General features: G+C 42.3%; 1 protein-coding gene across 1 annotated transcript in view; it reads left to right on the forward strand.

Moving 5' to 3' along the window:
- The first annotated feature begins 773 nt into the window (after nucleotides 1-773).
- The window catches only part of SAXO1 (stabilizer of axonemal microtubules 1), a 32247-nt gene continuing 20807 nt past the window's right edge, over nucleotides 774-12213 (forward strand). The window contains exon 1 of the mRNA XM_022573432.2: nucleotides 774-948. Within this exon, the coding sequence (XP_022429140.2) occupies nucleotides 926-948 (23 nt within the window). The 5' untranslated portion in view covers nucleotides 774-925. The remainder of the gene's footprint in view (nucleotides 949-12213) is intronic.

Here is a 12213-nt window from a genome sequence, read left to right on the forward strand (position 1 = left end):
AAACTCAGCAACAAATGTGCCAATTACAGATAAGAGTAAGTGATGGGAAAGGCATCCACGTGATGAGAGAAACTCTGTTTGAGAGGTGAGGGCGTGGAGGGCTGTATTTTAGGTAAAGATGATCAGCGGAAGCCTAAGTGAAGTGAGACCTGAAAGAATAAAGGAGCCAGACTTTCAATGTAAAAATGGTTTCACATAGTCAATGGTGTTTAGTATACTCAGAACTGAGGTGGTTCTGCTAGGTATGATGCCACTTGTGTGCGAGGGTGATATTCTGAATTGACCCAGGAACTAATGAGGAAAGACAGTAGCCTGGCCCTGGAGCACAGCCTTGGAGCCCCCATTAAGGCAGGTGTTAAGCCCTTAATTGCTGGGTGATTGGGAGGGAGGGCCTCAGGGGAGGGACTAGGTTGGCACTCAGATGCTTGGGGGCCACAACCATTCACCTATTATGGTATGGAAGTATTTCAGTATTTAAACAAGCAGCATGGCGCGTGTGATGGCTGGTCATCAGCCAGGCTTGTGCATAATTTTATGGTTCAAGGAATTTTGACAATTAACCAATTGCAGTTACAGATCATTTAAGAAATTCTGGCCGCCTCACATAGTTCAGTAGAGAAAAGGAAGGGTTAAACTGCTGTTTTCAATGCCGACAGTCATGATTTTATACTCTGGGTCACATTTTGAGGAGGTAGCAAACTGAATGTATTCTTCCCAAGAAGGTAACTAACCTAACATTCCTTTTTTTTTTTCTTTTTTTTAAATTAGGCGGCATCACTGTCCACACCTCCCTACCAAGATCTATGATAAAACAGAGAAACCATGTCTTTTCTCCGAATATACCAAGAACTACCCTCTCTATCACTCTTACCTGCCCAGAGAGTCCTTCAAGCCCAAGCTGGAGTACCGGAAAGGGTGCGCACCAATGGAAGGCCTGACCACTTCTAGGTGAGGGCAACAGTGTGAACGTATAAATGCACACCACTAATGGAGTAACGTACAGCATTAACCTAACGTTCAAATTGCATTGACGTGCACTATCAATACATGCTATTAATGCTTGAATGTTAATTTACTGTATCTCTGAAAGAAAATCCTGCATTTATTAGCCTGTTTAGTTTTCCCTAGCCCCCTCTTAAAGAGAAAGGATTCTTACTTGGGGCTGGGGCGGGGGAAGGGGGAGCCGTGGGGTGGGAATTGTAAATTGATCTACATCAAAAGGGTGGGAGGTTAAGTATGAAAGGAAAATAATAACTAGAAAGAGGGTGGCTGCTGCAGTAAAAGGAGCTTTGGGCTTCTGCACAGAAGCTCTAGGTCGGCTTGGGTGGTGGTAGTGATGTCGGTCGTGGTGAAAGAGAACTTGAGCTTTTTTGAAATTATGCTATAGAGTTTGAGTTGGGGTCCCCTTGAACATTCTTCAGGAATATGAACAAAGAATATTTCCTTTTACATTACCCTTGACTTAGCAACTCCTCTGATTCTTGAGCTCCAGCTCTGTGAGGAGACTGAACCCCGTGGCTCAGCGTGTCTGGCCTGCAGAGGTATCTGTACTGAGCGGGTGGGGACACATGATCAGTCTCAGGGTTGTTCCACATGTTGCAGGGCTCTAACAGAATCTGCTGTTGACAGCTCAGTTAGTGATCTCCAGGTGATGACCTGTGACTGGTGACCCAGAGGAGTAGAAACATCTTTGAGTCAGTTGGGCAGTGTTTCAGGTTGTAGAACTTAGTCCCCACATGAGACCTGAGAGCTGGGTGCCTTCTCTGCCTCCCAAGTTCCTCATCCCTACAGGGCAGGATTGCTGTGTGGTGGAGGTGAAATTGTTCTACCACGATGCCCGCACGTTACAGGTTTGCAAGACGTGGTAAAATTTCTTCCTATTGCTTCCGCCTTTGCCTCGCAATTTTGTGCTTTTCTGTAAAGGTCCCAGGTGACCCTGGCTAAGCAAAACACCAGTTCATTCAGTTTCCCCCAGGATAGGCCTGGAAATGTCCTCTGTTGAGAATGTGGGTTGGAGGCATGAAGTATTCCTCCTAAAAGCTGCTGTCTTCTAGATCCAAAGGAAGAAGTCCATGTCTGGGTTATCACAAAAGACCCACAACGTGGGGAATGAAGCCCAGGGATTTCTCGGCTTTGTGGGAACCCCTGGACAGGGGCAGCTTGAGAATGAGAGGGACTCGAGGGTCTTTTCTGACTCTTGACTTGAATCAGGTCACCTTTATGCTGAGTAGTTCTATTAAATGATTTGAGGTCAGCACAAGGTTTCTGGGTCCTGATTCATGGAAAAAAATGTAAACTATGCAACCTGTTTTTCAACCTGTGACTTACTAAACAATATAAACCTTAAAGTTTGGGCTTCATTTTCCCAGGAAAACAGCGTTCTTTGTTTCTATGAGTCTAAAGACCACAACAAGAGAAGTGGATCATTCTGGAGCATTGCTTTTCGTTTTAAGAAACCACAGTCAGTGCTCATGAAAGGAACGAGGCTTATGTATAAGAGACATGTAATTGGTAGGAAAGGATAAGAGCAGTGTTGAGGAATGGATTACAAACATCACGTTCGGTTTCTAGATGCTGGTCTTCACTTCTCTTTGTACCCGATTTGCAGGAAGTCAGGAGTGCCTTGTGGAATACAGAGTACAGGCCAGCTTCAGATATCGTCCTGGAAATATTTGGATACTTGGAGGGTTGGATGTTGAGGGATGCTTTCTGTTTGTTTCCCACAAGCTCAGGAGAATGAGAACAAATCCTTTCTCTGGAGCAGGCGTCCTGTCCCATCCACTAGCTCTGAGGCCTCCAGTGGAGCCCCACATGCCCTCCCTCTTCCCGATGGTGCTTTGCAAAACAAAAACTTGCCCTTTGACCTGTCCTAAATTATCTTTGCCTTGTGTCACTTACAACAATAAACATATCACCCAGAAAGTCTCTCTGTCCCTGCCAAGGCCAGAATAACAAAATCATTCATGTTAAGATATGGCCGAAGTGGAAGAATGAAGATACTGAAAGAATTTCCAAAACAACTTATTAATGATTGTAAGAGCCTTAAAAAGAAAAGTGGCAGGATCATGGTTACCCATGGGAAGAAAAAAGAACAGAAGTGCTTCTCTCCTCTCCTTTATTTCCTTCCCCAGAAAGAGGACTAAGGGACGGATGAGCAGAAGGCATCTCTTCTCTCCCCCGTCCCTCAGTCTCATCATTTCTCAGCCCTGTGCCTACCCTGCTGGGCACATTTTCATAGGCTGAAAAAAAAATACCTATGCCCCTGTCAGGATGCCCCCCTTTTTTTTTGAGCTTTGGTGGGCTTTTATTGACATAAATTAACAAAAATCGAGATTGTACCAACCATCTTTTCTGAACTTTATAAACTCAGCAGAGACTCTGGCCCATATCTGAATACATACAGTAAAACTGTTCCCCACTGGGAAATGTAGAGTTCTTGTCATCTAGGCTCTCTGCCAGAGGATGCTGGGGAAAGGATGGGTCAGCCCTGTGTCTGCACACCTCTGTGTCTGTGTGGATTGTCATCCTTCTGCCCTTAGAACTCTTGATTATTAGAATGTCCGACCCACTTACCTATCTAAAGGCTGACCTGGCTTAGTTTCTGAGTTGGGGGCTGCCACCTGCTGCATGAAAAAGTCATGTGGCCCGTGGCTTGGCTAGGTTTGGCGATTAAGCTCAGACACAAAAAACACCTGGTTTCTGGAAAGGTTATCATCCCAGCATGAGGCATGATTACAGCTACACACAACTCTTACTGACTGTAAATCTCGGGCATTTACAGCAGGTATCATGAGGTGAATGCTTGTGCTTTTCAGCCCTTCTTAACGTCGAACTGTTTCTTGCTGCCCTGAGTAATTCTCTCACAGAGGATCTGCCTTTAGTTCGGGTAGACCTGAGATCAGTTTACGAATAAGAGGTTTGTACTTCAAGCCTCATTTCCCCTTAGGCATGTCACCATGTAAAACAGTTGGGCCCCATTTTGGGACATTATTTTGTTAGCTAAGTGAGATCCCTAAAGATGGGCAAAGTGACAGCCTCAGAAAAAAGAGGTGAGTCTTCAAGATGGTGTTAGACCTTTATTCTTAAAGGGAGAGGGGCCGAGGGTAGGGTGAAATGGAGGTGCAGAGGGGGAGGACGGAATCGGGTTCACCCCGATGGGTTTGACTGCAGGGAAGAGGGCAGAAAGTTGGTGGCACAGATTCCTTCCTGTGTTGACAAGACTCCTTGGTAAATAGGAGTGTAAGGGGGAAGAGCTAAAAGTGAAAGGGCTTTTAGAAAAGCCAGGAAAGAAGCAAGATGGTAGTAGGCTTGAGTCTTTTCCTACTTATTGAATATTACACATTTCCTGTTCAAATACATATTTCTCTACTCACAGCTATCCCAGTGCGGGTATACTTCCTCACCTCTATAGATTGGACCTGAGAATTAAGACATGCACTAAAAGGTCTCGGCACTAGACTTGCTTGGGTAGTTTAAGAGCCTTTGATGTGCATCTTTGATTAATTTGGGGGACATTTTGGCTGTTCTTTCTTTAAGTATTTTTTCTGTACCCAAGGCTCTGTTCATTTCTTTCCCCCAATTTTTTTCTCTCTCTATCCTTCATATTGGAGAGCTTCTATTCAACCATTTTCAAGTTCACCGATCCTTTCTTTCTTCCTCTATTTCCATTCTGCTATTAAGCCCATCCAGTGAGTGTTTTATTTTAGATGTTGTGTTTTTCAGTTTTAGAATTTACATGTGGTTCTTTTCATGTATAGTTTCTCTTTCTCTTCTGTGATTCCCTGCCTTTTAATTCACTGTGACCTTATTTTCCATTTTGCAACAAAGCATAGTGAAAATAGCAGCTGTCTAATCCTTGCCTGCTAGTTGCAACATCTGGGTCAGCTTGGGGCTGGTCTTCATGATTATCTTTTTTTTCCCTTGACAATGCGTCACATTTTCTCTGTGTATGTCAAGAAATTTGGATTGATCCTGTACATTGCTTTTTTTTTGGATTGTGTTTTTTAATTTTTTTAACATCTTTATTGGAGTATAATTGCTTTACAATGTTGTGTTAGTTGCTGCTGTATAACAAAGTGAATCAGCTGTACGTATACATATATCCCTATATCCCCTCCCTCTTGCGCCTCCCTCCCTCCCTCATTATCCCACCCCTCTAGGTGGTCACAAAGCACCGAGCTGATCTCCCTGTGCTATGCGGCTGCTTCCCACTAGCTATCTATTTGACATTCAGTAGTATATATATGTCCATGCCACTCTCTCACTTTGTCCCAGCTTACCCTTCCCCCTCCCCATGTCCTTAAGTCCATTCTCTACATCTGCGTCTTTATTCCTTTCCTGCCCCTCGGTTCATTAGAACCATGTTTTTTTTTAGATATGTATGTATGTTTTTTAGACATGTATGTATGTTAGATAGATATGTATGTTAGCATATGGTATTTGTTTTTCTCTTTCTGACTTACTTCACTCTGTATGACTGACTCTAGGTCCATCCACCTCACTACAAATAACTCAGTTTCATTTCCTTTTATGGCTGACTAATATTCCATTGTATATTTGTGTCACCTCTTCTTTATCCATTCATCTATTAATGGACACTTAGGTTGCTTCCATGTCCTGGCTACTGTAAATAGTGCTGCGATAAACATTGTGGTATGTGTCTCTTTCTGAATTATGGTTTTCTCAGGGTATATGCCCAGTAGTGGGATTGCTGGGTCATATGGTAGTTCTATTTTCAGTTTTTTAAGGAACCTCCATACAGTTCTCCATACTGGCTGTATCAATTTATATTCCCACCAACAGTGCAAGAGGGTTCCCTTTTCTCCACACCCTCTCCAGCATTTGTTGTTTGTAGAGTTCTTGATGATGGCCATTCTGACCGGTATGAGGTGATACATCATTGTGCTTTTGGTTTGCACTTCTCTAATGATTAGTGATGTTGAGCATCCTTTCATGTGTTTGTTGGCAATCTCTACATCTTCTTTGGAGAAATGTCTATTTAGGTCTTCTGCCCATTTTTGGATTGGGTTGTTTGTTTTTTTGTTATTGAGCTGCATGAGCTGCTTGTGTATTTTGGAGCTTAACCCTTTGTCAGTTGCTTCATTTGCAAATATTTCTCCCATTCTGAGGGTTGTCTTTTCATCTTGTTTATGGTTTCCTTTGCTGTGCAAAAGCTTTTAAGTTTCATTAGATCCCATTTGTTTATTTTTGTTTTTATTTCCATTTCTCTGGGAGGTGGGTCAAAAAGGATCTTGCTGTGATTTATGTCACAGAGTGCTCTGCCTATGTTTTCCTCTAAGAGTTTGATAGTGTCTGGCCTTACATTTAGGTCTTTATTCCATTTTGAGTTTATTTTTGTGTATGATGTTAGGAATTGTTCTAATTTCATTGTTTTACATGTAGCTGTCCAGTTTTCCCAGCACCACTTATTGAAGAGACTGTCTTTTCTCCATTGTATATTCCTGCCTCCTTTATCAAAGATAAGGTGACCATATGTGCATGGGTTTATCTCTGGGCTTTCTATCCTGTTCCATTTGTCTATATTTCTGTTTTTTGTGCCAGTACCATACTGTTCCGATGACTGTAACTTTGTAGTATAGTTTGAAGTCAGGGAGCCTGATTCCTCCAGCTCTGTTTCTCTTTCTCAAGATTGCTTTGGCTATTCGGGGTCTTTTGTGTTTCCATAAAAATTGTGAAATTTTTTGTTCTAGTTCTGTGAAAAATGCCATTTGTAGTTTGATAGGGATTACATTGAATCTGACAATTACTTTGAGTAGTAGAGTCAATTTCACAATGTTGATTCTTCCGATCCAAGAACATGGTATATCTCTCCATCTGTTTGTATTGTCTTTTAATTCCTTTCATCAGGGTCTTATACTTTTCTGCATACAGGTCTTTTGTCTCCTTAGGTAGGTTTATTCCTAGGTATTTTATTCTTTTTGTTGCAGTGGTAAATGGGAGTGTTTCCTTAATTTCACATTCAGATTTTTCGTCATTAGTGTGTAGGAATGGAAGAGATTTCTGTGCATTAATTTTGTATCCTGCTACTTTACCAGATTCCTTGATTAGCTCTAGTAGTTTTCTGGTAGCATCTTTAGGATTCTCTAGGTATAGTATCGTGTCATCTGCAAACAGTGACAGTTTTACTTCTTCTTTTCCAATTTGGATTTCTTTTATTTCTTTTTATTCTCTGATTGCTGTGGCTAAAACTTCCAAAACTATGTTGAATAGTAGTGGTGAGAGTGGGCAACCTTGTCTTGTTCCTGATCTCAGAGGAAATGATTTCAGTTTTTCACTACTGAGAACGATGTTAGCTGTGGGTTTGTCATATATGGCCTTTATTTTGTTGAGGTAGGTTCCCTCTATTCTTACTTTTTGGAGAGTTTTTTAAATCATAAATGGTGTTGAATTTTGTCAAAAGCTTTTTCTGCATCTATTGAGATGATCATATGGTTTTTATCCTTCAATTTGTTAATATGGTGAATCACATTGATTGTGTATATTGAAGAATCCTTGCATTCCTGGGATAAACCCTACTTGATCATGGTGTATGATTCTTTTAATGTGCTGTTGGATTCTGTTTGCTAGTATTTTGTTGAGTATTTTTGCATCTGTGTTCATCACTGATATTGGCCTGTAGTTTTCTTTCTTTGTGACATATTTGTCTGGTTTTGGTATCAGGGTGATGGTGGCCTTGTAGAATGAGTTTGGGAGTGTTCCTCCCTCTGCTCTATTTTGGAAGAGTTTGAGAAGGATGGGTGTTAGCTCTTCTCTAAATGTTTGATAGAATTCCCCTGTAAAGTCATCTGGTCCTGGGCTTTTGTTTGTTGGAAAATTTTTAATCACTGTCTCAATTTCAGTGCTTGTGATTGCTCTGTTTATATTTTCTGTTTCTTCCTGGTTCAGTCTTGGAAGGTTTTGCTTTTCGAAGAATTTGTCCATTTCTTCCAGGTTGTCCATTTTATTGGCATATAGTTGCTTGTAGTTATCTCTCATGATCCTTTGTATTTGTGCAATGTCCGTTGTTACTTCTCCTTTTTCATTTCTAATTCTATTGATTTGATTCTTCTCCCTTTTTTTCCTCATGAGTCTGGCCAGTGGTTTATCAATTTTGTTTATCTTCTCAAAGAAACAGCTTTTAGTTTTATTGATCTCTGCTATCGTTTCCTTCATTTCTTTTTCATCTATTTCTGATCTAATCTTTATGATTTCTTTCCTTCTGCTAACTTTGGGTTTTTTTTTTTGTGCTTCTTTCTCTAATTGCTTTAGGTGTAAGGTTAGTTTGTTTATTTGAGATTTTCTTGTTTGAGGTAGGATTGTATTGCTGTAAACTTCCCTCTTAGAACTGCTTTTGCTGCATCCCACAGGTTTTGGGTCGTTGTGTTTTCATTGTCATTTGTTTCTAGGTATGTTTTGATTTCCCCTTTGATTTCTTCAGTGATCTCTTGGTTATTTAGTAGCGTATTGTTTAGCCTCCATGTGTTTGTATTTTTTACAGTTTTTTCCTGTGACTGATATCTAGTCTCATAGTGTTGTGGTCAGAAAAGATACTTGATATGATTTCAGTTTGCTTAAATTTACTGAGGTTTTATTTGTGACCCAAGATATGATCTATCCTGGAGAATGTTCCATGAGCACTTGAGAAGAAAGTGTATTCTGTTGGTTTTAGATGGAATGTCCTATAAATATCAATTAAGTCCATCTTGTCTAATGTGTCATTTAAAACTTGTGTTTCCTTATTTATTTTCATTTTGGATGATTTGTCCATTGGTGAAAGTGGGTTGTTAAAGTCCCCTACTATGATTGTGTTACTGTCGATTTCTCCTTTTATGACTGTTAGCATTTGCCTATGTATTGACGTGCTCTTATGTTGGGTGCATAAATATTTACAATTGTTATATCTTCTTAGATTGATCCCTCGATCATTATGTAGTGTCCTTCTTTGTCTCTTCTCATAGTCTTTTTTTTAAAGTCTATTTTGTCTGATATGAGAACTGCTACTCCATCTTTCTTTTGATTTCCGTTTGCATGGAATATCTTTTTCCAACCTCTCATTTTCAGTCTGTATGTGTTCCTTGGTCTGAAGTGGGTCTCCTGTAGACAGCATATATATGGGTCTTGTTTTTGTATCTATTCAGTGAGCCTGTGTGTTTTCGTTGGAGCATTTAATCCATTTACATTTAAGGTAATTATCGATATGTATGTTCCTGTTACCATTTTCTCAATTGTTTTGCGTTTGTTTTTATAGGTCTTTTCCTTCTCTGTTTTTCCTGCCTAGAGAAGTTCCTTTAGCCTTTGTTGTAAAGTTGGTTTGGTGATGCTGAATTCTCTTAACTTTTGCTTGTCTGTAAAGGTTTTAATTTCTCTGTCAAATCTGAATGAGATCCTTGCTGGGTAGAGTAATCTTGGTTGTAGGTTTTTCCCTTTCATCACATTAAGTATGTCCTGCCTCTCCCTCTGGCTTGCAGAGTGTCTGCTGAACAATCAGCTGTTGACCTTATGGGGATTCCCTTGTATGTTGTTTGTTGCTTTTCCCTTGCTGCTTTTGGTATTTTTTTCTTTCTATTTAATTTTTGATAGTTTTTTAATATATGTCTTGGCACGTTTCTCCTTGGATTTATCCTGTATGGGATTCTCTGTGCTTACTGGACTTGATTGACTATTTCCTTTCCGATGTTAGGCAAGTTTTCAAGTATAATCTCTTCAAATGTTTTCTCAGACCCTTTCTTTTTCTCTTCTTCTTCTCGGACCCCTATAATTTGAATGTTAGTGCATTTAATGTTGTCCCAGAGGTCTCTGAGATTGTCCTCAATTCTTTTCATTCTTTTTTCTTTATTCTGCTCTGTGGTAGTTATTTCCACTGTTTTATCTTCCAGGTCACTTATCTGTTCTTCTGCCTCAGTTATACTGCTATTGATTCCTTCTAGAGAATTTTTAATTTCATTTATTGTGTTGTGCATAATTGTTTGTTTGCTCTTTCATTCTTCTAGGTCCTTGTTAAACATTTCTTGTATTTTCTCCATTTCCAAGATTTGGACATCTTTACTCTCATTATTCTGAGTTCTTTTTCAGGTAGACTGCCTATTTCCTCTTCATTTGTTTGGTCTGGTAGGTGTTTACCTTGCTCCTTCATCTGCTGCGTGTTTCTCTGTCTTCTCATTTTGTTTAACTTACTGTGTTTGGGGTATCCTTTTCTCAGGCTGCAGTTCGTAATTCCTGTTGTTTTTGGTGACTGTCCCCCGTGGGTGACGTTGGTTCAGTGGATTGTGTAGGCTTCCTGGTGGGGGGCACTGGCACCTGTGTTCTGGTGAGTGGGGCTGGATCTTGTCTTTCTGGTGGGCAGGACCACATCCGGTGGTGTGTTTTGGGGTGTCTGTGAACTTAGTATGATTTTAGGCAGCCTCTGTGCTAATGGGTGGGTTTGTGTTCCTGTCTTGCTAGTTGTTTGGCATGGGGAGTCCAGCACTGGAGCTTGCTGACCGCTGGGTGGAGCTGGGTCTTAGTGTTGAGACGGAGATCTCTGGGAGAGCTCTCGCCGATTGATACTAGGTGGGGCCGTGAGGTCTCTGGTGGTCCAGTGTCCTGGACTCTGCTCTCCCACGTTGGAGGCTCAGGCCTGACACCCGGCCGGAAAACAAAGACCCTGTCAGACACATGGCTCAGAAGAAAAAGAAGAGAAAAAAGAAGAAGAAAGAAATTAAAAAAGTATTTAAAAAATAAAATGAAAAAAAATAGAAAGAAGAGAGCAACCAAACCAATAAACAAATCCACCAATGATAACAAGCACTAAAAACTAAACTAAGATAAATATAAAAATCAGAAACAAATCAGTTGCAGACAGCAAACCCGAAGTCTACAGTTGCTCCCAAAGTCCACCGCCTCAATTTTGGGACAATTCGTTGTCTATTCAGTTATTCCACAGACGCAGGGTACATCAAGTTGATTGTGGAGATTTAATCTGCCGCTCCTGAGGCTGCTGGGAGAAATTTCCCTTTCTCTTCTTTGTTTGCACAGCTCCTGGGGTTCAGCTTTGGTTTTGGCCCCGCCTCTGCGTGTCAGTCGCCCTCAGGCATCTGTTCCCCGCCCAGACAGGAGGGGGTTAAAGCAGCAGCCCATTAGGGCTCTCTTGCTGTCTCAGGCTGGGGGGAGGGAGGGGTACAGAATGCAGGGTGAGACTGCGGCAGCAGAGGCCGGCGTGACATTGCAGCAACCTGAGGCGCACTGAGTGTTCTCATGGGGAAGTTGTCCCTGGATCTCGGGACCCTGGCAGTGGCGTGCTGCACAGCAGCGACAGCGTTAGCATTTCATGCCCATCTCTGGGGTCTGAGCTGATAGCCGTGGCTCACGACCATCTCCGGAGCTCACTTAGGTGGTGCTCTGCCTTCTGTGGGCACATGGGGAAGGAATTCCCTCTCCTTGCGCACTTCAGAACAGGCAGGTCCAGACTTTTATCCGGACTCCCTCCTGGCTAGCCGTGGTGCACTAGCTCCCTTCAGACATGTCTTCATGCAGCCAACCCCAGTCCTCTCCCTGTGCTCCGACCGAAGACCAAGCCTCAGCTCCTAGCCCCTGCCCGCCCCGGCGGGTCAGCAGACAAGCCTCTCGGGCTGGTGAGTGCCGGTCGGCACTGATCCTCTGTGCGGGAATCTCTCCGCTTTGCCCTCCGCACCCCTGTTGCTGCGCTCTCCTCCGCGGCTCCGAAGCTCCCCCCTCCGCCACCTGCAGTCTCCGCCCGCGAAGGGGCTTCCTAGTGTGTGGAAACCGTTCCTCCTTCACAGCTCCCTCCCACTGGTGCAGGTCCCATCCCTATCCTTTTGTCTCTGTTTATTCTTTTTTCTTTTGCCCTACCCAGGTTCGTGGGGGGGGGTTTCTTGCCTTTTGGGAGGTCTGAGGTCTTCTGCCAGCATTCGGTAGGTGTTCTGTAGGAGTTGTTTCACACGTAGATGTATTTTTGATGTATTTGTGGGGAGGAAGGTGAGCTCCACGTGTTAGTCCTCCGCCATCTTGAAGGTCCCCCCGGACTGTGTTTTTGTTGTTAAGTCTTGCGTGGCAGTTGCCACATGTTGGCTACTCTGTTCCACAGGTCTTCTTATTCTGGGGTACCAGAGTCAAAGAGAAGCTCCTTTTGGGGACATGCTACTCTTGTGGCAGAAGGCAAACAGCAGAACCTTTTTTTTCTTTTCCTCTTTGCATCATCTAGTTTCACTTGCTCAT

This window comes from Delphinapterus leucas, chromosome 6, assembly GCF_059928025.1.
Source record: "Delphinapterus leucas isolate spDelLeu-1000000601 "Yukka" chromosome 6, BTC_Dleu_Yukka2, whole genome shotgun sequence".
NCBI classification, from domain to species: domain Eukaryota; kingdom Metazoa; phylum Chordata; class Mammalia; order Artiodactyla; family Monodontidae; genus Delphinapterus; species Delphinapterus leucas.